Source organism: Phyllobates terribilis, unplaced genomic scaffold (assembly GCF_046119375.1).
Source record: "Phyllobates terribilis strain yellow unplaced genomic scaffold, ASM4611937v1 Scaffold_3261__1_contigs__length_84478, whole genome shotgun sequence".
In the NCBI taxonomy this organism is placed as follows: domain Eukaryota; kingdom Metazoa; phylum Chordata; class Amphibia; order Anura; family Dendrobatidae; genus Phyllobates; species Phyllobates terribilis.
Window position 1 is genome coordinate 21,806 of NW_027366015.1, and position 24,689 is coordinate 46,494.

At 36.9% G+C, this 24,689-nt stretch overlaps 1 protein-coding gene across 1 annotated transcript; it reads left to right on the forward strand.

The window, feature by feature from the left end:
* Nucleotides 1-12,550: 12,550 nt before the first annotated feature.
* LOC141247751 (uncharacterized) lies at nt 12,551-14,773 on the forward strand. Its single transcript, XM_073669266.1, is given in 5 exon segments — nt 12,551-12,614; nt 12,878-12,991; nt 13,079-13,344; nt 13,346-13,414; nt 13,916-14,773. Coding segments are annotated over 5 exon segments (1,371 nt in total).
* The last annotated feature ends 9,916 nt before the right edge of the window (nt 14,774-24,689 follow it).

Here is a 24,689-nt window from a genome sequence, read left to right on the forward strand (position 1 = left end):
AACACGTTTTTACCGACGGATTTAGCAAGCAATAATAAATCTGTCGCTAAGAGTGCCCAAATCACAGAACCTGGTTGATTGGCAACGAATTTGCGTCGCTAATCAGGCGCAAAAAATGGCGGCAAAGATTGGCCGCCACAATTTCAGGATTAGCGACAGAATTCCGTCACTCAATCCACCGCGAAATTAAGCGGGTAGAAGAACCGCCTAAAATTGGGAAAAAATAACGACAGATAAGGAGAATCCGTCGCTAAACCCCAGTCTTCCCCAGTTTAGCGACAGACCGCGTGTAGTTCGTTGCTAAATTAGGCGGCTAAATGTGCAGCCACTATTTGGGCGAAATTAGCGACGGTTTTTTTTAAATCCGTCGCCAACTCATTGAATTTGTCCAATTTAGCGACGAAGTATGTATTATCCGTCGCTAACTTTGTCTCCCTGACCGGCGTTTGTCGATTAGCGAGGGATTAGCGATTGACATAGCCGTTGCTAATCCGTCATCTTCTATAAAAAGTCGTCGCTTCTGACCTAAATCACTTTCCTCTTCCTCACCTTGCTTCTCTCCCGCTCGCCTTTTTCCTCGCCGGAGTTCCCAGCTAGCCTTTTCCTCGCCTATTCCCGCCGGTTTTCCTCGCGGCTTGTAAGTCCCTCGCCTCACCGGAGTTCCCAGCTCGCCGGAGTTCGCTATCAGCTTCTAAGTCCCTTGCCTCTCCGACTCCTGTTTTCTACCACCACCGGCCTCCTGTTTTCCTCTCCCCGCTGGGCTTCTTGTTTTCCTCTTCGGCTCCCCACCGCCACCACCGTCACCGGCCTCATGCTCCTCCGCAGATTTGAGGTAATTTTTGTTTTTGTTTTAATTTAATTAAAATTTCTAATTGTTAGTAATATATAGAATTGTTTATATAATATTGTTTCTATATAGAGTTGTTGACATATAGAAGAATTCAAATATTCAAATTGTTAGTAATATATAGAATTAGAAGTTAGATATTGATCGTGCCAATTACCTTGAGCTTTGAGTGCAATAGATGAAGTCATAGGAAGAGTGATGGAAGTGTTATTGCAGATGAACTTGTTAGATTAGAACCTTGGACCTTAGGATGTGGGATTTTAATTTACATGTTGTTGTAATGGTTTCTGCCTTAGCAAATTTGAGTAATGAAAGTAGGAATAAGGATCCGGTGAAAACAATCCTTATGGTGTGAAGTGTGAACTTTCTCGGGTACACATATAACACACTAATTTTCACATATAACACGCTAATGTACACATCTAAAGGGATAAAAAAATCAACCAGAAAACGTAAAAAAAAATAAAAATAACAGTTCACCATTAATTACAAAAATGTCACCGCGTGGATTCATTAAAAAACCCATCTTTTAATCTCAACCCTCCATTTTCTAATCTAATGGCTCAACATGCTTCGCACTTCACACTATAAGGGTTGTTTTCACCGGAACTCACCCCATGAAAGTAGTTAAGATTCCCTTGGACATCTTTTCCTTAAAAAAATATATTTCTCCACTTCCATTTTCTTTTATTCAGAGTCCCATTTGCAAAGTTACTTCAATTTTAGTCATTCGTGCTCTTGTATTTTAAACTTTTGGGTTTTTTGAAATTGTGAATATATATATTTTAGAAGTTAGAAATTATAAATTAGAAATAAAATAGATTTGGGAATATATATTTTAGAAATTATAAATTAGAAGTTTGAAATTAGAAATTAGAAATAAAATATATTTATGAATATATATTTTAAAAATTATAAATTAGAATTTAGAAATTAGAAATTAGAAATAAAATAGATCTGTGAGTATATTTTTTAGAAATAATAAATTAGAAATAAAATAGATTTGTGAATATATATTTTAGAAATTATAAATTCGAAGTTAGAAATTAGAAATAAAATAGATTTGTGAATATATATTTTAAAAATTATAAATCAAAAGTTAGAAATTAGAAATTAGAAATAAAATAGACTTGTGAATATATACATTTTAGAAATTAATAAATTAGAAATAAATAGATTTGTGAATATATATTTTAGAAATTATAAATTAGAAGTTAGAAATTAAAATTAAAAATAAAATAGATTTGTGAATATATATTTTAGAAATTACAAATTAGAAGTTAAAATTAGAAATAAAATAGATTTGTGAATATATATTTTAGAATTAGGATTGTTAGAAATATATAGGTTTGAATATATATGAGAATTAGGATTGTTAGAAATATATAGGTTTGAATATATATGAGAATTAGAATTGTTAGAAATATATAGGTTATACAATAAAAATAAATTAGAGAATGTGATTAGATGAAAGATAACAAATGCGAGTTTCATATATATATATAACGAGGTGAGTTCCGGTGAAAACAACCCTTATGGTGTGAAGTGCGAAGCATGTAGAGCCATTAGATTAGAAAATGGAGGGTTGAGATTAAAAGATGGGCTTTTTAATTAATCCACGCGGTGACATTTTTGTAATTAATGGTGAACTGTTATTTTTATTTTTTTTTTTACGTTTTCTGGGTGATTTTTTTATCCCTTTAGATGTGAAAATTAGCGTGTTATATGTGAACATTAACGTGTTATATGTGTACCCGAGAAAGTTCGCACTTCACACCATAAGGAGGTCATTTGTTTTACTAAGAACCATGGTCAACCTCTCATTTTTAATCTCCTCTACTAGTTTCATATATGCTTCCTGATCATCAAATTTCAAAGCTTGAAATCTCAGTGTCTCCAACCGCGTAGCTCGTTGCCTTTGCCATCCATGTCGTGTCGTGCCTGTGCAAAAAACACAAAAGTAAATGAACTGCAACTTCAGAAAAGAAAGCCTGTTTTCCTATCTTTTATTTGATCTTGTAGCTATAAATGAGAATGATAGAGAAACATACAAAACTGCAACATTTCTCTATTTCCCACATTTTGCAATAGCTCCCAGTTGCAGCAAGAACTCTCCAGTTGCGTTGAGTAGATGAGCGAAAATTTTCCTCTTCATAGTTTCTATATAGTTCTTCTCTTCCTCTTCCAACTTGGTTAATCTCTGTAGTGAATTTGTCTACCTACCTAAGTAGAGGGTATTAAGAAAAAAAGCATTTATTAACAACATAAGCATCTCATGCTTGATCCAAATCTATAAAAGAAATTTACACCAAATCAATAATGGGTCTTAAGCTCCTATTCCAAAGCCAATAATACATCTACAGTATGTTCAAAACTGATCATGCCCAAATCAATTACACAATGCTAATTCGATTTAACAAGCATATCCATCCTGGAAAATCCAATTCAATATTCTTTTCATTTACTACTTATAAAAGAAGAATATAATTAGATAGTGTCAACTGACCTCGGCATCTCGTTTCTTTCTCAATTGTTCATTCAGCTTCTACAACAAAAGTATGTCCACGACCACAGATAGGGCGATGCAAACGTGTCATGCCCCAATCAAATAGTTGTTTGTCTGGACATGCACAATTTAAGCTTTTTTTAAAGCCAACATTCTGCACTAATATCAGCACGAACTTTCCTTTGCAGCTCTTCCAGCTGAATACAAGTTCCATCATCCACTTTAATATTAATGTGCATTTTCATACATCAAAGTATTAATAGCAAGGCTTATTTTAGGTCCAAACACGAAGGACTTCTTTTTTTAATGGCTATTAATAGCAAACTACATATTTTAAAAATTACCAAAAGAACCCAATATCTAGAACATTATTTTCTTAGGTTTACACATTGCTTTTTAATTTAATTAATGTAATATTTCTTAGACAATTGTAGTTCTTTGATATGATTAATGTAACACATATCAAAGTAACATTGCATATCTCTTAGTGTATATATAAACTATATAAGGAGTGACACTTTTAATGCCATAGAGCTCGAGCAAGCACTTGGGCTGCAAATATTCACCTCTACTTGATCTTAGTTCTGTTTGACATAAAACAGAAGTTAACTATAGATTGGATATGAAACAAACAAAAGCAATAAAGATTTTTTTCCTTCTTATGTGGATGTATTTTAGCATAACTGTTTTCCGTAAATATGATAAATACAAATTCAGGTCTGACTTGTGGAGAGAATCATAACAATTAAGTGAAAGTAACACAAACATAACCAAGTACTCGAAATGACTCATGTTTCATGTTAAAGAATAACAACCTTCAAGTTATTTTAATCGGTGATCCATGTGAGCCTGGAGACGGTTTTCCTTCATTTCTATTAATCCAGTGGCAGACATACAGGATGAGCGCTGCCTCGCTACGGAGTCCTCAAATTCCATAATTCAAAATACGATAGATAGACACTCCAGGACCATCCTGTGTTGCATATATTATAATGAATTTAAATACGATTAACGAACTAAAACAACAAATATTATTCAACAACAGAAAAATGAAGCTCAGTTGATTTAAAATAAACTGAATGGAAAAAGGATTAACAGAAATTTACAAGGGAGGTTATATGATTATCATATTTAGATCAAGTAGCAGATTAGAGTCTCAGAACACTGGCATTTGGCCTAATGTGAATATAACCAGTTGAATAATGCAAGTAGAATTGATGAACTCTTCACATCAAATTACATCCCAAGAAATAAATTTATATGAATATGATTGCCGGTCATCCTTATTAACCTCCCTCGCCCATTCAATAACTAAGTTGTAGCTCATAATGACATAAAATATAACTATAGCCCACATGGTACCGAAACTCTTCTCGATCTTTCCTCTTACTTCCCCTCCTCCATAAATAAGCCACCTTCATTATTTGATGTTTAAAAAGCTACAAAAGATGATACACTATTTCTACCTATAATGCATAGTAGCCACAAGGGGAAGGAGCACATCAGCTCAATGATGCAAGATTCTTTGCAGTTTAAGTCATGCACCAGTAACCAAACCAATCCTATAAAGTTATAAGTGAAGGACACTGTAACTACAACGAAGAAAACATAAGGATAATTCAGTTTCCTTTTACAACCCTTAACCTCAAATACTCAACCACGAGCCCTTCAATTTTATAATATTAGCAGGCAATATCCTCAACTAAAAGCAGACAGGAAAGCTTGATATGAATAATGGCTAAATAGAAAATACCATATCAGGGTACAATAGGCATGTATTAATTGAACGACACAATAATAGAAGTATACATCACATGTTTGAAATGTCTGACCTGTATTAGGTTGTTGCTGGGAGAGAACAGATCAGAAGAACCACGAGGGATGAGTAGCTACCAAGAAGTACATGCAATAGATGTTTGGAAATTCTGAGTAAAAGGAAGACATATGTACAGATAAGTATTTTTCATTGAGAAGAGAAATGTGATACTAAATAAGGATGCCTAGGAAATTGATAGTAGAACAGCATAATATATATATGCCCAAATCTGTTGTTATGTTCAAGTAGCCAAGAAAGAGCACAAAATACAGTCCAGGTGAAAAGTGTAAACGTTCAAGTTAAGAATCCGATGATAAAGGTGCATATTATAGCTATCAGTCTAAGTATTCAACGGATCACAGTAATGCAATAGAAAATGGATTGGACTCACCACATGATGGTTGTAAATCAAATCGCTCAGACATTCATAAGTAGGGAAAGGAATTCAGTTTGAAGAATAGGAAATGTTAAAACTCAGAACACCTTAATTTTTGAAAAAGACAGCGTTTAACCAATGATCTAATCATCTCACTTCAATACTTGCAACAAAACTCCAGTTACATATATCACTTTCATATATTCAAAACAAGGGTACAATGTACATCCAGAGAAGGGAAAGACTTGAATCCTAGCCAAGCACATTTACAAGTATGCAGAACACAAACCAATGCCAATTCTTTTTCTATACCACAATCAAGCAGGATTCATGAGCATGTATTGAAAACACACATATCAATCAAGTTGTGCACACTTAAATGGATCATACCTCAGTAAAATGACATAGAGAATCTATCGAGAACATACAAGAAACAACGTCTTACAATGGAAAATAAAAAGAAGTAGGGAAAACTGAAAAAGATACCTCAAAAGCGGCAGAAAAGGGCCATTTGATTTGAGTTGTCTTCAGTTGAGGTGCAAATGGAAGAACATGCATTATTGGCATGCACTTTGCAATCAATCTGCACACACAAAAATCTGTATAGCTGAGAAAAACCAGAAACTGAACAACAATTGACAGAAAATCAAAGATAGTAATCAATGTCAACTGTATATGCTATTTCAACTGAAAATGCAGAATGAGGAAGGTAAAAATAGTAGGGAACACTGAAAAACATACCTCAAAAGCGGCAGAAAAGGGCCATTTGAGTTGTCTTCAGTTGAGGTGCAAATGGAAGAACATGCATTATTGGCATGCACTTTGCAATCAATCTGCACACACAAAAATCTGTATAGCTGAGGAAAAACAGAAACTAAACAACAATTGACAGAAAATCAAAGATAGTAATCAATGTACAACTATATATGCTATTTCAACTGAAAATGCAGAATGAGGAAGGTAAAAAGAATTTAAAAACACGCAGAACTAAAAAAATAAAAAAAACAAGTGTTTTTTTGAGTTTGGAAAATTCAGTAAGTATTAAGAATATCCATGATTGTGCACAATTTTCTGAGCACAAACAGACAACAAGTCCATAATTTTGGCCATTGTCGCCCACAATCATACATATAACATAGCTAGCTAACTGGCCTTCATTCTATTTGACAGCTTAGTATAGCCTTGATTAATCTTAAATCTTCTTACACAAGATATTTTGGACTCAGAAACCAACAATTAAAATTTTTATGTATCCAATCACCAACACATTGGTGATTGGATACATAAAATTAAGCGCATGTTTGGTATGATTCCGCTGGAATGATGAATGACTCATTCCAAAATCTTGTTTGATTCCTTGGAATGGCTCATGCCAACCTCATAAAACAAACTCATTCCATCAGAAAAGGTAAGGTATGGTTCGTTTCAAAACATTATCTCTTATTTTATCCAAAAAACTCTCTCTCTCTCTTAAACAAATCAATAGAACGTGTAAAGTCTTCTTAAAATTTATAGTTTGTCAATCTTGTAAATTTTAAAATTTTCTTGTGTATACTCATAACGATTCTTATATGAGGTGATACTTCTATAATCATAAAAATAGTTCATTCCGAAAACATGCAAAGCACCAAATTACAGGAATGGATGATTCCGACATCAGACCAAACACCCTACTATAGAATGATCGATTCCTGATTTCAGATTTTTCTATATTCTACCAAGAATAAGAAAGGGAATCCTGTTGATTTTGAAGCAGTGAATAATTACCTTAGTTGGATCTTTGATGCTACCACGACCTCTGATGAGAAGCGACAGTCAGTACCAGCTTCAACTCGTTTAAGGGAATTTTCCCTCGGGACAAGAAGACGTCCAATGAAATTAAACTGTAATAAAAAATAAATAAAAAAGATAAGAGGTGAGAATTCAAACAAGTAGAAACTTATACCAAAGAGAAGAGAAATTAAAGTCCATACATTTGGATATTTATCAACATGAATATCAACTCTGATAGTTCTCTTGCCAATCAGCCCAGATGAGTTACTACGTGAGCTGAGCCAGCTTGGTGAACGCTGCAAAAGATTCGGCATCTACCGAATAACAAGAGTTAGAATATCACATAAAGCTACATCATTGATTGATTACACAGTTCTAAAATAGACAGGAACCAACTAATGCTTTGCAGAAGCCCGCAATGCCCACAGATTCACCTCTTTTCATCCATTTGAAAATAATCCTCTAGTTTGATCTAAAATTGATGCATTTCCCAACAGTGTGGTCACACGCAATATTTCTTCTCCAAAAATGTCAATTTTGAGTAACAACACGTATGGGTTAGCATGTGTTAACAAATTAGTAGATAGCCGCCACCACAAATTAGTACCTGTTATAGATTTTATGAAAGAGCGAAAGAAAACAATTAGTAATTAAACTTCCATCTCAAATTAGACATAGCTAACTTTTTTACTACCAAATATATTTTCTAAACCAATTAGGGAGGAAAGCGTAGAACATCAAGTAATACAGATATAACTACTTGAAGAATCATGCTCTTTAAGCATGGAAGTCATTCAAATATGAAAGAGTGAAATAAAACAGTTAGTAATTAAACTGTCATATCAAGGTAGACATAGCTAACTTTTTTACTACCAAATATATTTTCTAAACCAATTAGGGAGGAAAGCACAGAACATCAAGTAATACAGATATAACTACTTGAAGAATCATGCTCTTAAGCATGGAAGTCATTCAAATATCAAGTTCTTTAGTTGTCACATCTAAAACGCGAATGTAGGTGAACATTACAGAGTTAGCAGTCCACCAACCGAAAATTGGATATCTACAGACAAATCTTTTGAGTTTTGAAGCTTCAAACTCGATCACTCATGGTCAGTTTTCATCAATATCTGAAGCTAAGAAACTAAAGATGTAGTCTATGAAGAGAGAGACATGAATAGGTCAATGAAACTAACATACAACAACAAAGCCACTTGTAATTACATCTCATTTATAGGACTATTCATGCTTTTGAATCTTTTTCTCTGAGCCGTATTTGAGCTAGTTAGTACTAACTGATAGAAAGCGATTGTTTAAATGCAAGTGATTTATTCTCATGAATTTACTACTGAGACTTGTTCGTTCACCTTTCACTTTGAATATTTTTCTCTCAGTCGGTGCCACTGTATGTACTAATCAAATCAGGTGCCACGGTATGTATTGATCAATGCTTTTGAATATTTTTCTCCTTACTCATATAGTTTGCTCAAAACAACTCAGGCTTTCATCATGGAAGAACTATAATTATAATTAAAAAAATCATCCATACAACAGTCTGAACTGAAGTCAATTTTGACATAGAACAAGAGTTCCAGTAATAATATATTATCGAAGTGCATAAGCCAACAAGATACTGTAGTCAAAATAAGTAGAATAATAATAGAATGCACCCTGAGCAATTCATCCTTATTATGAGGTGAACTAAAAACTTACCCTGGTTCAACAAACACAACAGTTTGGGAGTACATGCATGAAAGGATTCAGCTTCTGATGCTCTCCCAGCAACTCATTGAAAAATCTGTCAAGAAAAAAGAAAAGAAAAGATTGTCAAATCATGTGGCTATGGAACAGGGGACGCAGATAGTTTCACAGATTCAAGACATGGACAGACAGATGTAACTTAAAAGCAATGAAAATCCAAGAAAGCAACTAAGTCTTCAGTTCACAAACCAGTTCTCCCACCAAACCAGTTAAGTAGATGCAGAGGCTCAGAAGTTAAAATTAATTGGTCAAATCGAAATCTCAGGCAAATAAACTTGATACATACAAATTAAAATCCAATACATCCATCAAGATCCACAAGCTATGAGCAATGAATACACGGAAACAACAACCAATTCATAGACAAACACAAACAACGACGAAAAGGATCTGATAAAAAAAGATAACTAAATAGAGAGAGAGAGAGAGGAGATACTTCTCTTGCTCGACGATAACAGAGGAGGCGGACCAGATTCCGGTGATGCGAGGAGAGTGAGGTGCGGTGGACGGAGACGAAGACAGAGAGTAAGCCATATACTCAAATTGGACACGGCCCAGAAATGTGGAAACGACCCAAAAATGAGGAGAAGGAAAAAAAAAGGCCCAGAAAAATGGCCCACTACTATTCATTTCAGCTCCTCTCACTTGTAAGTATAAGAGATATGGTTGAAGATATGAGATGGCAATGAGGTACGAGTGATCCCACTCGAACTAGTCGCGGACGCGGCGGGGGTCGAGGCCGAGACCAAGGACATGACCCGTCCTTGGGTGTCACCGAGAATGAGTCGGTCCCCGAGAATGAGCCGGTCCCCGAGAATGAGCCGGACGGGGTTGAGCCACGGGTACATATATATGCCCATGGAAGAGTACTCAGTTATCCAGACCCCAGCGGCCGCGGGTCTATGTTGCATGACTCCGGACGAGTCTCCCGTCATATACAGGAGATCTTCCGGAAATGTTTTTTTCTCAATGGTAAGGCCTCGCGGTTTCTGACTCCTCAGGAGACCGATTATTACTGGGACGAGTTTCAGGTAATTATTTATCCATTTTTATTTTTAAGATTGCACTAATGTACATAAAGCAAACTAAAACATGTTTTTTTTATGTTTTGTAGAAAGAATATTTTTGGGACGAGACCCAATATAGTGAGGCCTACATCAAGAGTACAAGGACGTCATTCACAAGATGAAGACCCAATATAGTTTCAGGTAATGAATGAAATGTTAGTTTTATTATGTAATTCTTAAGACATGCGACCAATAGGTACAAGGACGTCATTCACAAGATGAAGACGTTTGACGTGCGACATCAATCTTTGAGCGACGAGATTTGGGTCGTCTGGAAGGTCTTCTGGGATGCAGAGGAGCAGAATAAAAAGAAGTCTAGAACGGATCATTCCAATCGGATGAGCGAACCTGTTGGAAAAGGCACTGACTTAGTGCGCCATAACGAAGGATCTTGTTCCTTCTTGAAATATTTCGACACCATGGTTTGAATTTTAATTTTATTTCATTTATATAACGATTTTTTTTAATTTTTATGTCAAACTAATAATTTGTATTATTTTTTGTTAGTCCCGAGAGCTCGGTCACAATCCAAGAGCCACTGAGTTGTACACTCAGACACACACATACAGGAAGGACAAGGACAAGAGTGCCATGGTCGACTGGAGGGCTCAGAGAATGACGGTAATTTGTAGACTAATAATATGTTATGCGTTTTTTGTACCTAACTAACATGTTTTACTCCATTATTGTAGGACACGATCACCGAGAAGCTTGCTGCTGCGTCCCAGCCACCGACTGGAGAGGGTGAGGGCTCGAGCATGGCTGACGTGGACGAGACACAGCTATTTCTGGAGATTGAAGAGGTCAACAAGAAGCACCGGGTGTACGGACTCGGTTCAGCGGCCAGTTCGTACATCGATACATCTCGCAGTAGGGCGCAACGAGTCAACTCATCTCAACCAGTTCATCCTCTCAGGTTAACGAAGAGGAGGTTCTTGATTCGTGTGCATGAACTCAAGCGCAAATGCAAGCCGCAAATGCAAGAATTGCAAGCGCAATGGCAAACGCAAATGCAAGCACAAATGCAGGCGCAAATGGCCGAGTTAGTCCGAGATGAGGTGGCCAAGCTGATGCCGACCCTTCCTCCAGAGTATCGCCCACCACCAGGAGACGACAACAACGATGAGTCGTAGTGTTTTACATGTTTCATTTCTAAAACATATTTTATCTGTACGAACTATGCTTTTAATGATTTGTATCTTTGTTTAAAATGACAATTTCGGTTATATTAATGTTAATATTGGATTTTCCTTATAATATCGTATTCGGATAAACTTTTTATTGAAAATGCAAATCTCGCTTTTGGGGCTAGAGGGTGGCTTCCGAGTCAAAAATGGCGACGGAAATCCGTCGCAAAAACGGTCGCCACAGAGTGTCTCCCAGAGATAAAAATAACAACAAATTTCCGTCGCTAAATCGGTCGCCACAGAGTGGCTCCCGGAGACAAAAATAGCGACGAAAACCCGTCGCTAAAGCGGTCGCCACAGAGTGGCTCACGGAGACAAAAAGTAGCGACGAAATCCGTTGCCAATTCCGTCGCCACAGAGTGGCTCCCGGAGATGACAATAGCGACGGAAATCCGTCGCTAATTCCGTCGCAGAGTAGCGGCAGATCAATGTATCCATCGTAAATGTTGTTTAGCTACCAAAATGAGGACGACGAGCCATATCCGTCTCTAATCCGTCTCTAATCAACAGTATTCTAGTGGTGGAAAGAGAAGAGATAATAGTAGATCTAATAAAAAGATTACATCTAAAATAATATTGACTAAAATTAAAGAAAGAGTTTAAAAACGTTAACTTTAATATATAGGTAATAGATTAGTGTTCTGTATTATTTGTTAATACTATATATATTCAATATTTAAATAGTAAAGAGAGAGTGGGAAACCTTCACCATTTAAATCCAATTTCTACTGAGCCTAATTTCTGATTTATTGGTTAACACCTTCGCATTAGTTTGTGCGATCGATTGTTTAATAATTAGTTTAGATTTAGTAGTCTAGTTTATCGGTTTGTTTGTTACAATGTAAATGGGAGTCTTTAACATTAGTTTATAAAGTTATTAATCACGTACTTATTGAGTATTGACTACTCTGTTATTAGCTTGTTTAATCATTATTTGACTTGATTAGTCATTGAACCAGGAAATTTCTTAAAATTGCTGAAACGGGTTATGAATTATGTAACAACGGGTTGACATAATTATACCATACATACAGATTTGACAAAACTTCAAAGTTAAATAATGATGCGTTACCAACCAAAGACATTCTATCCAGCCTTTCCATACACCTTTAATCCCGCCGGCAACGGCAATGCCTTCAAAGTTTGCGCTACTTAATATTCACACTTAGTAAAACCCACTAATATATACATATCCTCGATATTAAGGGCATGTTAATATGATTAAAAAAGTAGATTACCTACCACAAATAAATGCAGTTGTACTACCTGAAAATAAAATGAGTAACACGTTTAACCTTGTCACCAGCCAATTATCCAGCAACTTGTTTATGTGATGAATGACATGGAGCCCATGAAGCATTTTACAGCTTCCTTGTGGGGTTCCGATTCGGCATTTCAGTGCTCCTTTAACGATAAGGAGGAGGCTAGAATACACGTTTTGACCAAAACAATTCCACCTAATACTTCCTATATAGTATATAGTCTCTCTCCCTCGAAAATATTGCTTGTCGCATAAACTTTCTCCAAACCCCCTTTCCAAATAGTCCTAAAGATGAAAGACCTGATATTTGATGTCCTAGTGGAAAAATCCGAGCCGAGCGTGGTGGTTCCCGACTCGGAGACTCCAAAAGGGCTCTACTTCCTATCGAATCTTGACCAGAACAAGATCCGGCTGAACCCCAATGGGCGAGCCATCGACATGGCCAACCCGGAGGACAGACGTTTCCTGTTGGTGAGCCTTGAAGAGAATATAGGGATGGTGGTGTCCACCCTATACTGCTTTAAGGCCAAAGACAAGGGCAACGAGGATGCCGCCCGGGTCATGAAGGAGTCCTTGGCTAGGGTATTAGTCCACTACTACCCCTTGGCCGGTCGCCTCAGGGCAGGATCAGAGGGTAAGCTCGTTGTCGAGTGCACCGCCCAAGGGGCCCTTTTCGTCGAGGCCCAGGCCGATTGTGCCATGGATGACATCGCCAACCATATGATGGACCATGACCCTACCGTTCGGGCTTAAGTTGGTCTATGATTTCTACCTTGATAAGCCCAAAAGTGTTCTTGATATACCACTTGTCATGGCTCAGGTACTAAATTTTGTTTCAATGTTCTTAGAGCTTCAACAATGCTAGGTTTCGAGAGTGGATCTGTAACAAAATTTTATAAGAATCAATGTATTTCGTTGTGGAAGAAGACTCGAAAACATCAGATTTGTACAAATTTCTGAAATTTGTTACACATAACTTGTATAATTAATTTGTTTTTTCTTATTTTAAAAATAAGAATTCTAGAAACTTAATTAACCATCATTAGTGAAGTAGTGGTTTGTGTGATTAACTCCATAGATATGATCACGTACATCAAGTGGTTGGATTTCTTAATCTTATCTTTTTTAGTGCTAGACCGCTATACGTCTTTGTCATGTAATAAACATTAGTTTATACTACATTTGTTGAAGCGTTATTAGTTTATAGGGCAATCAATCATGTTGGTTGTATTTGCACGCATGCAGTGCAACAACTTTGGCTAGATTAAAGCTTTAATTAAATAATTTTCAAAGTCTGACGTGTTGAATTTTATTTTTGTAGGTAACAAAGTTGAATTGCGGAGGGTTCATTCTGGGGCTAACCCTGAACCACGCTCTTCTAGACGGTGTAGGCGCGACGGCGTTCGTGAAGGCATGGGGAGAGGTCGCCCGAGGGCTACCTCTAAAGAAGCCGCCGTTCCACGACCGAACCCTTCTCCGAGCTCGATCTCCTCCTAGGATCGAATTCTCGCACCCGGAGTTCGAGGAAATGCCTCCCCTTGAGGAGGAGGAAGAGGAAATCGAACGCAAGACGTTTACGCTCGATGCCAAGAGCATCGAGCGTCTCAAGTACAAGGCTATGGAAGACGGGTTCTTGGACAGGTGTACCTCTTTTGAGGTCCTAACCGCGTTTGCATGGAGGGCGCGCACTACGGCCCTCCGAACAAGATACGATGATACAAAACCGTGCAAATTGGTGTTCCCGGTGGACGGGAGGCCCCGTTTCAGGCCTCCGTTGCCGGAGGGCTATGTCGGGAACGCCATCGTGATGGCGTCCTGCGAGTGCAGTGAGGGGGAGCTTGCAAAGAGCCCGTTTTCGCACGCGGTGTCGCGTGTGCAGCGCGCGATCGAGGGGATCACGGACTCGTTTATGAGATCGGCCATCGACTACTACGAGGTCACGAGGGCAAGGCCGTCTATGAGGTCTGTCCTCCTCGTGACCACGTGGGCCAGGCTCTCGTTTTATCAGACCGATTTCGGGTGGGGCGACCCGCTCCATTCTGGCCCGGTCGGGTTCCCCGGGAAGGAGGTCGTCATGATCTTGGCTAATGGCGGTGAGAGTAAGATGAGCACAACCATGCTTGTAGCCTTGCCCGCCCCAGCCATGAACAGATTCGAACAGATGCTACAAGATATATGATACGCAAATACAAATTAGGCTTGTAACAAGAGCGAATTAATAAGCATGTTCGAAGAACAAAATGCTAAATATGTAATCAAAATTAAAGTTTAAAGTATTTGTCAATTAAGTTCATCCACTATATGCTAGTTGTTTTCACGTACACTGTATGTACTAAGCTGGAATTATACACTGTTTGTAGGTTATGCATAACGCAAGGTGTTGAGTAGTAGAAAATTACTAGCTATCTCTTAGTTATGAACCATTTCAAGTCTATGTTCCTGGTTGAATCTGACATGAATCTTTGTAATTAAGCCAATTCGTCAGATTATAAGCCTGGATGTGAGATTAATCCCGGATAAAAGGCTTCAACTTATTGGGATATCGGTCCATACTGACTTGTTGGGTTTCACTTAGCCCATTATGTTCAGACCAGTATTAACTTGAATTATTCCCACTCTAATCAATATACACATTTAGCATATGTATATAGGATAGTTTTAGCATTATAAAATTTTATAAGTTATTTGAATTATATTGGTGCATATTTGATTAATAATGTGTTTTGATTACTGTGTGATTTATGATGATTTATTGATTTATGATGATTTATGAGGTCTATAGAGAGTTAAAGATGAAGATTGAAGATAAAGGCATATTGAAAATCATTGGAAGAAGTTGAAGGAGCGCAAGTCGGTTGATCAACACTCGCAGCTATCCAAGGGGCAACCTCCGTTTGGGTCCAATTGTCGGAAGATTCACCCGCTACTAGGTAGGCAGCGGTTGCCATTCACGCATCAACGCCAACGAGAGTTTATATTTCCCTTACTTGCTTTTCCAAGATTATTTCTTTTATTTTGTGTTTTCCTGTTTCAAGATTCTTTTACGAGGCGAGCACTGTATTTCAAGACATTGTTTTTTAAGGATAATTGTTATTTTTGTTAGTTGTTGAGTTTAGGCTGGAGTTGTTAAGTTTATTAGGTACTTTAACCTAATTAGGTTATAACTTTTATCATTACGCATTCTAGAGCAAGAGTAAATCTTCGAACCCAGATGTTGGTTTCATACTTTGGTATGTCAAATTAATTTTCTATTTTCTTAGTAAAATAAAGTTGATGCTCCAGTAGTTAAACTATATAAGTTTATCCAATTTTTACCTATGCTTTGGTTGTTTTCTTGTCTCTTGGATTGAATAATTACTGATTGATTGATTAAATTTTAGAATAACAATCTAGGGTTTGGTTTAATTTATCTATTGCTATGATAGTATGTATTAGGTTGATTATTTTCTATTCCTTTAGAGCAATGATGTTGTACGAGTATCTGGTTGATCTAATCTATCATACAAAGACTTGAACTGCAGACTAGCATAGTATGTGGTTGATCTTTGCTACCATCATATCTTACATACTTTTTGCTTATTGTCTCTACTAGGTTGAATCATTGACGGTTTCATAGTTAACTGTGCTAGATAGGATTAGAAATATTGGGCTGAGTTTCTATTTAATTTTAAATACGATAGGAAAAACTTTTCATAAAATATAGAGTCTTTAAATTTACTATGATCATCAGTGCTACTGAATACTGATACGGTACTTTACTAAGAGCTTTTTTCCCATCATCTTTCACACTTGTATTTTGTTCTATTTTCTAGGATAGAAATCATTAAACAAACCCCCCTTTTTTTACTTGATATTCACCATTGATTTCAAAAAGAATTATAAAAACTAGAGGCTCCATGTGAATTCGACCTAAAATTTCACCTTAATTATTGCTAGTTTAGGATTGCTTGGGATTTAGTTTGAGCTTAACCTTGTATTTGCATAGTTAGATTCCGATTGATTTAGCATCTTGCCAGAAACCCGTTATCAAATTGGGACCATTGTCGGGGATCGAACCCGGGTCATCCACGGGAAAGGCAGGAATACTTACCGCTATACTACCACGACTTACCGGAAATCCGTTATCAAATTAGCATCGCTGTCAGGGAGACAATACTGGTGTGAACCTATCTTATGGTTCACACCCATTCTTCTTATTCGTCTCATGTTTCTTTACTTGCATAGATCGAGTGAGAGTTTACCCGAGTAAGAAGGGAAGCTCGAGCTTTGTCTTTAGAAGAGGAAGCAAATGAGTTGTTTGGTAATTTATTTGATTTAGAGTCAGAGATTTAAGAAGATGTTCCAATGGAAAATCTTGTTCTAGGAGGAAGAATCACTTTGAAGACTTTGACTGCACCTAAGTTGGAGCAGCAGACTAGAGTTGTAGCATTCCAAAAGCTTTCTGAAGGTTTGAAGTTTGATCTCAAGATCGGGGTAGTTCACTTACTACCTATGTTTTCTGGGACTATTTGAGAGACCCAATCTAGCATCTTGATGAGTTTATTGATGTTTGCACAAGTTTGAGGCCAGCCGACATTAATGAAGAGAAAATGAAGATGAGGTTGTCCTCCTTATCTTTGAAGGATTCTACTAAGGACTAGTACCACACACACTAGCACCAAAAAGTGTCACCATCCTATGTGGCGCTTAAGAAGCTTGGATCATCAAAGTACTTTTCAGCTACCAAGTACAACCAACTAAAGAAGAAGAGTTGTAACATGGAACATTTCGCTGAGGAGTCATTGTACGATTACTATGCCATATTCAAGAAGTTAGTCTAGAGCTTCCCCTACCATGGATATCGTGAGCACAATTTGATCCTTTATCTTCACGGTGGTCTCAGAGAAGATGATTGTTGCATGATTAAAGCCACATGTGAAGGTAATATTTTGAAGATGACTCATGAATAGGCTTTGACTATATTTAGAAAATGATGCTAGGCAGTACAATGAGAGAGGCACATCCAAGAATAGTGTGGCGAATGCATCACATGTTAATCAAGATGAATTGGCATTAGTGAAGGAAGAAGTTAGGAGACTAGATTTGAAGGGTACGACTTATCAGGGAAAGGCTTGTGAGATTTCCATGATGAATAACACCCTACCGATGCATGGCCAACAATGCACGAAGATATGTACATTGTGGGATTGCAATAGGGTCAGCAAAGACCGAGATTTTATGGCCAATATAATCAACTCTAGATAAATCATCCCAATTTGAAGTGGAGTAATATTGACAACCAATTGAATCCACCAATTCAGCCACAATGTGTCCCTTGACTTCAGGCACCGGTACAGAATCCTTCTCCTAGCTACGATGAGATGGTGAGATCCTTGAGGCAAAGCAACACCAAGATCAACGCACATCAGTTAGTTGACAACCGCAAATTTGGTATTACAAGAGAATAAAAAACTGCTCAAAAGAACCAAGCCAAATATCAAGCTAATCAAGTAAACCTCAAGCGACAACTTATTCAATTGTCATAGAGGGAAAATTCAGCAGCTGATTTCACGTCGACAATCTTCACGGGCCGAGAAGAACCCTGATATCTTAAATGTGAGTTCAATTCTTGTTAGTTTTGAGGAGGAAGAATAGTTGAATTTTGAGAGTATTTAGGAAGTGTTTGAGTCAAATATGAGTGACGAAGAAGACGATGGCATGACAACAACAACCCCTTCGTCTATGACAACTGATGTTTGGAATGTGTGTAACTCTGAAATTGTTAACAGTAACCGCAACTCTAGTAGTCGCTGCCTCCATTGCAAATCCGAGATCACCGTCTACTTTGGAAATGAAAATCGTCCGCCTCTCTAATAATGGAGGTTGCCATATTGAAACTTAAATCTCTTAAAATTCCCCTCCATTTATGAGCAGCTCCCGCCCCTCAGTGCTTCATTTGAGAATTCCAAACTTGAAAATGATGGTTCGAGCTTGAGAGTCATTAATCTCTATGCCATGGTTGCACCGTTTACATCCACTTTGAACCGTATGATGTCGTTGAAGAGTTATATAGACATGTTAGAGATGTTTCATGACGTCAAGGAAAACGCATCTTTATTCAAGGAGATGAGAGTCGGTACCCGTACGGCGAAATTCCTTGTGAGATCAAGAAAGGCGAGAAGGAGAAGGACGTGGGATGAATCAATAATATGGTGAGTGAACAAGCTTCAGAAATGTTCCAGAGATTCTTGCCAGATAAGTGCGATGATCAGGGCATGTTCTCTATTCCAGTATCAATTGCTAAAAAATCTTTCGACCAACCCATGCTCGCCTTATGTGTGTCTAGCAATGTGTATATCCTTCTTATTCATATGAGTCCTTAGACAATGGCCCACTATTAAAAATAAGCATCACCATTCAATTAGCTGATAAGTCCAACATTCTTCCCATACGGAAGATTGAAAACGTTTAGTGAGTGTGAGAGAGATTATTTTCCACGCTGACTTTTACGTCCTTAAATGGATTATGATAAGAAAGGGAGACCGTGAATGAGGACCGCTAATGCTATTTTTGATGTGAGAGTGAGTTCGATAACGATAGAATGTGATGGTAAAACCATTAATTAAAATATTTATACGAATACCACCACTACTCCCATTGTTCATTCTCTTTACGGGATTGACAATCAAACCTACTTTTCACAAGTCCATTGAAAGCGATATGATCAAAGTAAAGCTCACAAATCATGATGATTTTTGCAGTTGCCCCATAGGACTAAACATGCATGGAGAACCTAGTTCCAAGTCTGTTGTGAAGGATGATAAGAAGAGTAAAAAATGCTACCCCAAAAAAATTGACCATGGGGGAGTACATGAGAAGTCCAGAGATATGGGTAAGAAGCCAAAGGTAAAACACCAACAAGGACGTTCATGCAAGGATTAAATTCTATATGTATGTAGGTATGGCAAATGAAGGTCCTGAAAGACTCGGGTACCAAAGAGTAATTAGAGTGAGACAATAGTCAATCCACCACCTTAAATAAAATGCTTTCCGAGAAGCAATCCAAGTGAGTTTGTGTTTCTCATCTTAGTTACTTATCAGAGCTTCCATTGTTAGTATAGATCAAGTAGGTCCAAGTCCAACACTGCGAAATTGATGAGCTACAAAGGTATGAAAATGTCTCTTTTTTTGAACTATTATTTTCAAAACTCGGAGGATATGATGTTTTGTGAGGAAAAAAATTGAGTGAATTCAAAAGGATTGAGAGATTAAAAAAAATTGGATGAGATCAAAAAATCAAATTATAATCATATGAGAGTTATAAGATAAGAAACCAGCAGGAAATAATTGAGTGAAAAATGAATATTTAAGTGAGGGAGTATTTTTACTAATAAGGCATTTGAGTAGATCGAACAGTAGAACAAGAGCGTGTGTGAAAAAATGAGGTGTTGAGCATTAGATGCATTTTTTAAAGGAAAGTGCAAAACGATAAAAATCCAAAATTAAACCCCCAAAACCAATATCTTCTTATTTCTCACCTCCTTCTCCAAATTCCTAATCACATAAAACCTAAAACCCACATGTTCTTATTTGTCTTGAGCTCCCAGTGACGGTGATGTTCCAGTATGACCACATACGGATGCTCGATTTTTCTATGATAAGGACCGAGCGAGTTAATGTTCAGTTGTTGTGCCACTTCTACACATTCGGATCTCATGGTCGGTACTCGTTTTTTACTCCACCTCCAGATCCATTACCATAAATGGGCAAGAGGACTGGGATTTGCATGCTCTAGCGGGCTTAGTGGTTGAGCCTATTGATGAGGAAGGTGATGATGATGATGATATGGATGTGAAGTATGGTAGGATAGCCTACGAGGGTGTGAAGAGATTGGACTAGAGATATGTTGACTGTACAGTGGTCCAGAACACTCGTTAGGAAAAGTCGGACAATAGATGGAGGAGCCATGAGCAGCAGATGGCAGTTTTGATGTAGCAGATGCAAAACTGGGATACTTTTGCTAGACTATAGTATCCCAGATATCCACCACCACCTTACTAGTAGAAGTATTATTTCTATTTTCTCTTATTATTCATATTTGTCTGATTTTATATCACTGAGGACAATGCTTATTTTAAGTGGAGGGGGCGGGGGTAGGATGTTATTTGCTATGTATTTCCGTTTCAAAAAAACTGAAGGATCGAGTTGGATCGATGGGTTAGTCTTTTTATCATCTCACTTAAGTGTTTAAAAGACGTATATGATAGAAACACAGTTAAGCTCGTCTAATCTCCAAGTTAAACACAATAAACTAGTAAGCCAATGTGTTAGAGTTATAGAAGGGAAGATTAGCAACAACTTTGAACTTTAAAATAGGAGTTTAGAAGTTCAGCTATCAAAGTGAGAACCATAAGCTTCTAATAATCTCGGGATAAAACTCACCAGTAAGATTATATTAATCAAGAGAAATTACACACTAGATCTAGTTTTAACTCTAAGTAACTCTCCCTGGCAATACAATATGCGTTCAACAAAATACAAGCAATCTCTCTCTCAAGCTATAAGGTGTATAGGAAACTCGCTCACTTCATAGCGGACTCAACACAGAGTAGCTTTCCTCTAGCTCTCAGCTCTGTCTGACTCGATTCTTGCTTTCTCGTCTAAGTAAGTGAAGTTTTCTAAGATCTCTAGCTTTCTCTCTAAAGCTTTCTCAACTCCTAAGCTCATGTGCCTAACATCATCTAATGAACGTATATATAGTATTCCTAAACTTAACGCCCAAGTCTTAGCAAAATTATATCTAACAGCATGAAGAAGTCCACCTCAGCGATCTGTGAGATCAATCCACTCCTAGAATGCATCAACAATAGTATGCACTTTGTGCTTCTTCTCTTGAGTAACAACTTTGTCCATAATGGCAATCCGCTCCACACCCTTAGTGCGTCCCTAATTTTCCCAGCTTGGCAATCCCGATTCATCACTATCCATAGGTAGAAATCCTAACAAACTCCAGTTGTTTCCATTTCCCCTATCCTCAGACTCTCGCTTTCTTCACCATTGCTTGTATTTTCCCTCTTTACTCAGAAGTACGATCCACTAGCTTTACAGTGACTCTCTTCGATTAAAGCTTATCCATTCATCTTCTGTCTCTTCACTTTATTCTTCACTTTATCACTTATTCTGCCATGCGAGATTCATATTTACCCGCTAGGCCTCAAGCTAGTCGCCTCATGGGCTAAGGCCTTGTTTGGTAGACAGTGTTTATTTGTTATAAAGACTTTTTTTGAAATAAATAGTTTTCTTGTTTTCGATTAATGTGTAAATGATTAACTTTCAATTTTTCCTCAACCCTCCATCTTTTTTATAAAAAATACACGTCTTTTTATAACAAATACTTTTTAACCAAACACACTTTTTTCAAAAACCATCTTTATAAATAATAAAGTCCTAACTACTTATACCAAACAAACCCTAAGCTAGTCCGCTTGTGTCAAAGCTATTCTTATAACTCCTAGAGCTATACCTGTAAAGCTTATCACACACAGTGAACATCATTTACTTAGGTTTATCATCATCAAAACAAGCGGAATGATTGAGCTAGCTAGTTACACGCTCTAGCTCAAACCAACAAAAGTATAAAAATAAAAAAGGCCAAAAATTAAATCCTACTATGAGTGAAAGACCCTTTGGGATGCTCAGGCAAGAAGCATGTAATCTAGCAAGTAACAAACCTAGCAAAAATAAGATTTAAAGAGATGTGAAGTATGGTGAGAAAAAAAAAGAAAGAAATGAGAGTTTTAAGTGAAAGTCCGAATTGACTTTTAAGAAAGAATTGGAGTGAAAATAATTTTGATTTCTTAGGAAATTTCGATTCTTATTTCGCGCTTAAGACATTAGAAGTGAAGTATAGAAGTGCTTTCGAGTAGGATTTTACCAGGAGGATAAGTACTAGATTAATCTTTTATCTTCTTTTCATTTTGAGCATATTCTCATTTTATCTTTTGTGGTGGATTATCTTAAGCTTTACGAGATTTACTTTTGAGGTTGGGGCTGCCTATTTATTTGGAGAGTTTTGGTGCATATTTTATGATGGTATGTAGTAGATTCTAGGACTATATATCTTTTCATTGAGTTTGATACATATTATTGTGGTTGTGTTGTGTAGATTTTTTGTTAGTAATTGGTGGTTTTATTTGTGTTTGGCTGTGATGATACATTCTATATGATTTAGGACATTATTGTTGTTGAAGAGTTGATGATAATGTTTTTCTTTTTGTTATTTTTCTTTTCTTTAGAGATTATTAGGATGTTATTAGCATTATTGGTATGGTTAATTTGTTTCATTGATGCGATTTTATTGGTGACTACGTTATAGTGAGTTGAGAGTCACTGATGTATGAGAGATACTAGACGTATTTGTATAAGGTTGAGCTGATTGGGAATTCAGGGTATTTTATTGTTATGATTATGTAGAGGGGCATTGTAGTAGGATTCTACATGATTTCAATGAGAGATCAGTGGTAGTCTGATTCCATGCGAGACGAGTAGAATTCAAGTGTGAGGGAGTGGATATACATTCCTATGATGTGTATATAGACATATTTTAGCATCATTTTATATGTTATTTGAGCTACATTTGTGTGTTTGCAATGCGTCAGCGACTATGCTGAATTACCTCAAAGTAAGAGGAGGGTTCAGTTTCTGACAAAATAGCTGCAAGAAAGGCCACATGTCCATCCAAAAAAATTTCAATAGACACAACATAGTTTAAGAAATAGGGTGTATCTGAGGAAGGAGAATCGGGAGCGGGAGAACCTGATGCGTGGAGGGTTTTAATTTACGCATGAGAGGAGCCACAATAATAACCAATTAAACAAAAACAATCTTATGAATGAGTTGTGGAAGACTAGCGTCGGTGCTAAAGTTGGATCGGTAGGATGAGCCACAGATTCTGTGGTAGGTGAAATCCCCATGTTGTCACACGAGGATAAGTGATCAGAATCATCAAGCATAGCTAGTAAAGGTGTGAAAATAGGAAGAAGTGGTGGTGAAGCAGCTGGAAGTAAGAAAAAAAACATGCTTTCAAAGAATTAGACATCTCGAGAAACAAGGAACTGTCTCGATTCAAGGTCATATAACGCCATCCATTCTGGTTAGTTGGGTATCCAACAAAAATAAACCGACAACTAAGGAAACCAAGTTTTTGGCTCGGCTTTGGCAAAACCAGGCATATGCAAGACAACCAAATACTCGAAACAAGGTGTAATTTGGAAATTGGATATCCAGTAGATTGAAAGGTGTTCAACCATTTAGGGGAGTCGATGTAGAGTTAATGAGAAAATCCACAATAAGAATGCACTCACCCCAAAATACAGCAAAATATTAGCTTCAAACCGCAGGGTACGTGTGCCACATTAAGTAGATGATTGTGCATGCGTTCTACACATGTCCGACTCAGGGACATGGGCAGCCTGGGCGCTGGCCCAGGGCCCAAAAATCTAAGGGCCCCAATTATTTTTAGGATCTGATATATATCTATCATAGTAAATATATACCACATGAACAATTTGGCATATTGGCTTTTGTACATTCAAACAATTTTAGATGTGCCCAATTTTGAATCTTGTTGTTACAATTTTATTTTTGAAAAGGCAAAGTCCCATATCCAACTCTTTATTTTAGGGCCTCTAAAGATTAGTAGTGCCATTTTGTTTTAAGCCCATAATTCATATCTTTATTTCAGGGCATCTAATCACTATATAGGTTTATATTACATGTATTGCACTTATCTAAATAGTTTAATTTCCTTTCAAAAGAAAGCTATATAGTTTATTTTTATTATTATCATCTATTATTATAGATATAATAGGATTTTTCTTATTGTTCTATGCATACACTAATCTAACTGAACGTCTCCATGTACTGCAATATTTTAATTTATAATGTGTAAAAAAAATAAAAAATAACATAAAAAGTAATGTTTAATTTTCTCCATACCCTCTTTCTTGTGATTTATTGTATTTAAAATGAAATAATTATTAAAATTTTATATTGGTGGGAAAATCCACTTAATGACCTTTAAAATTCTCTATAATTTTGTGTGTATTAAAAATACA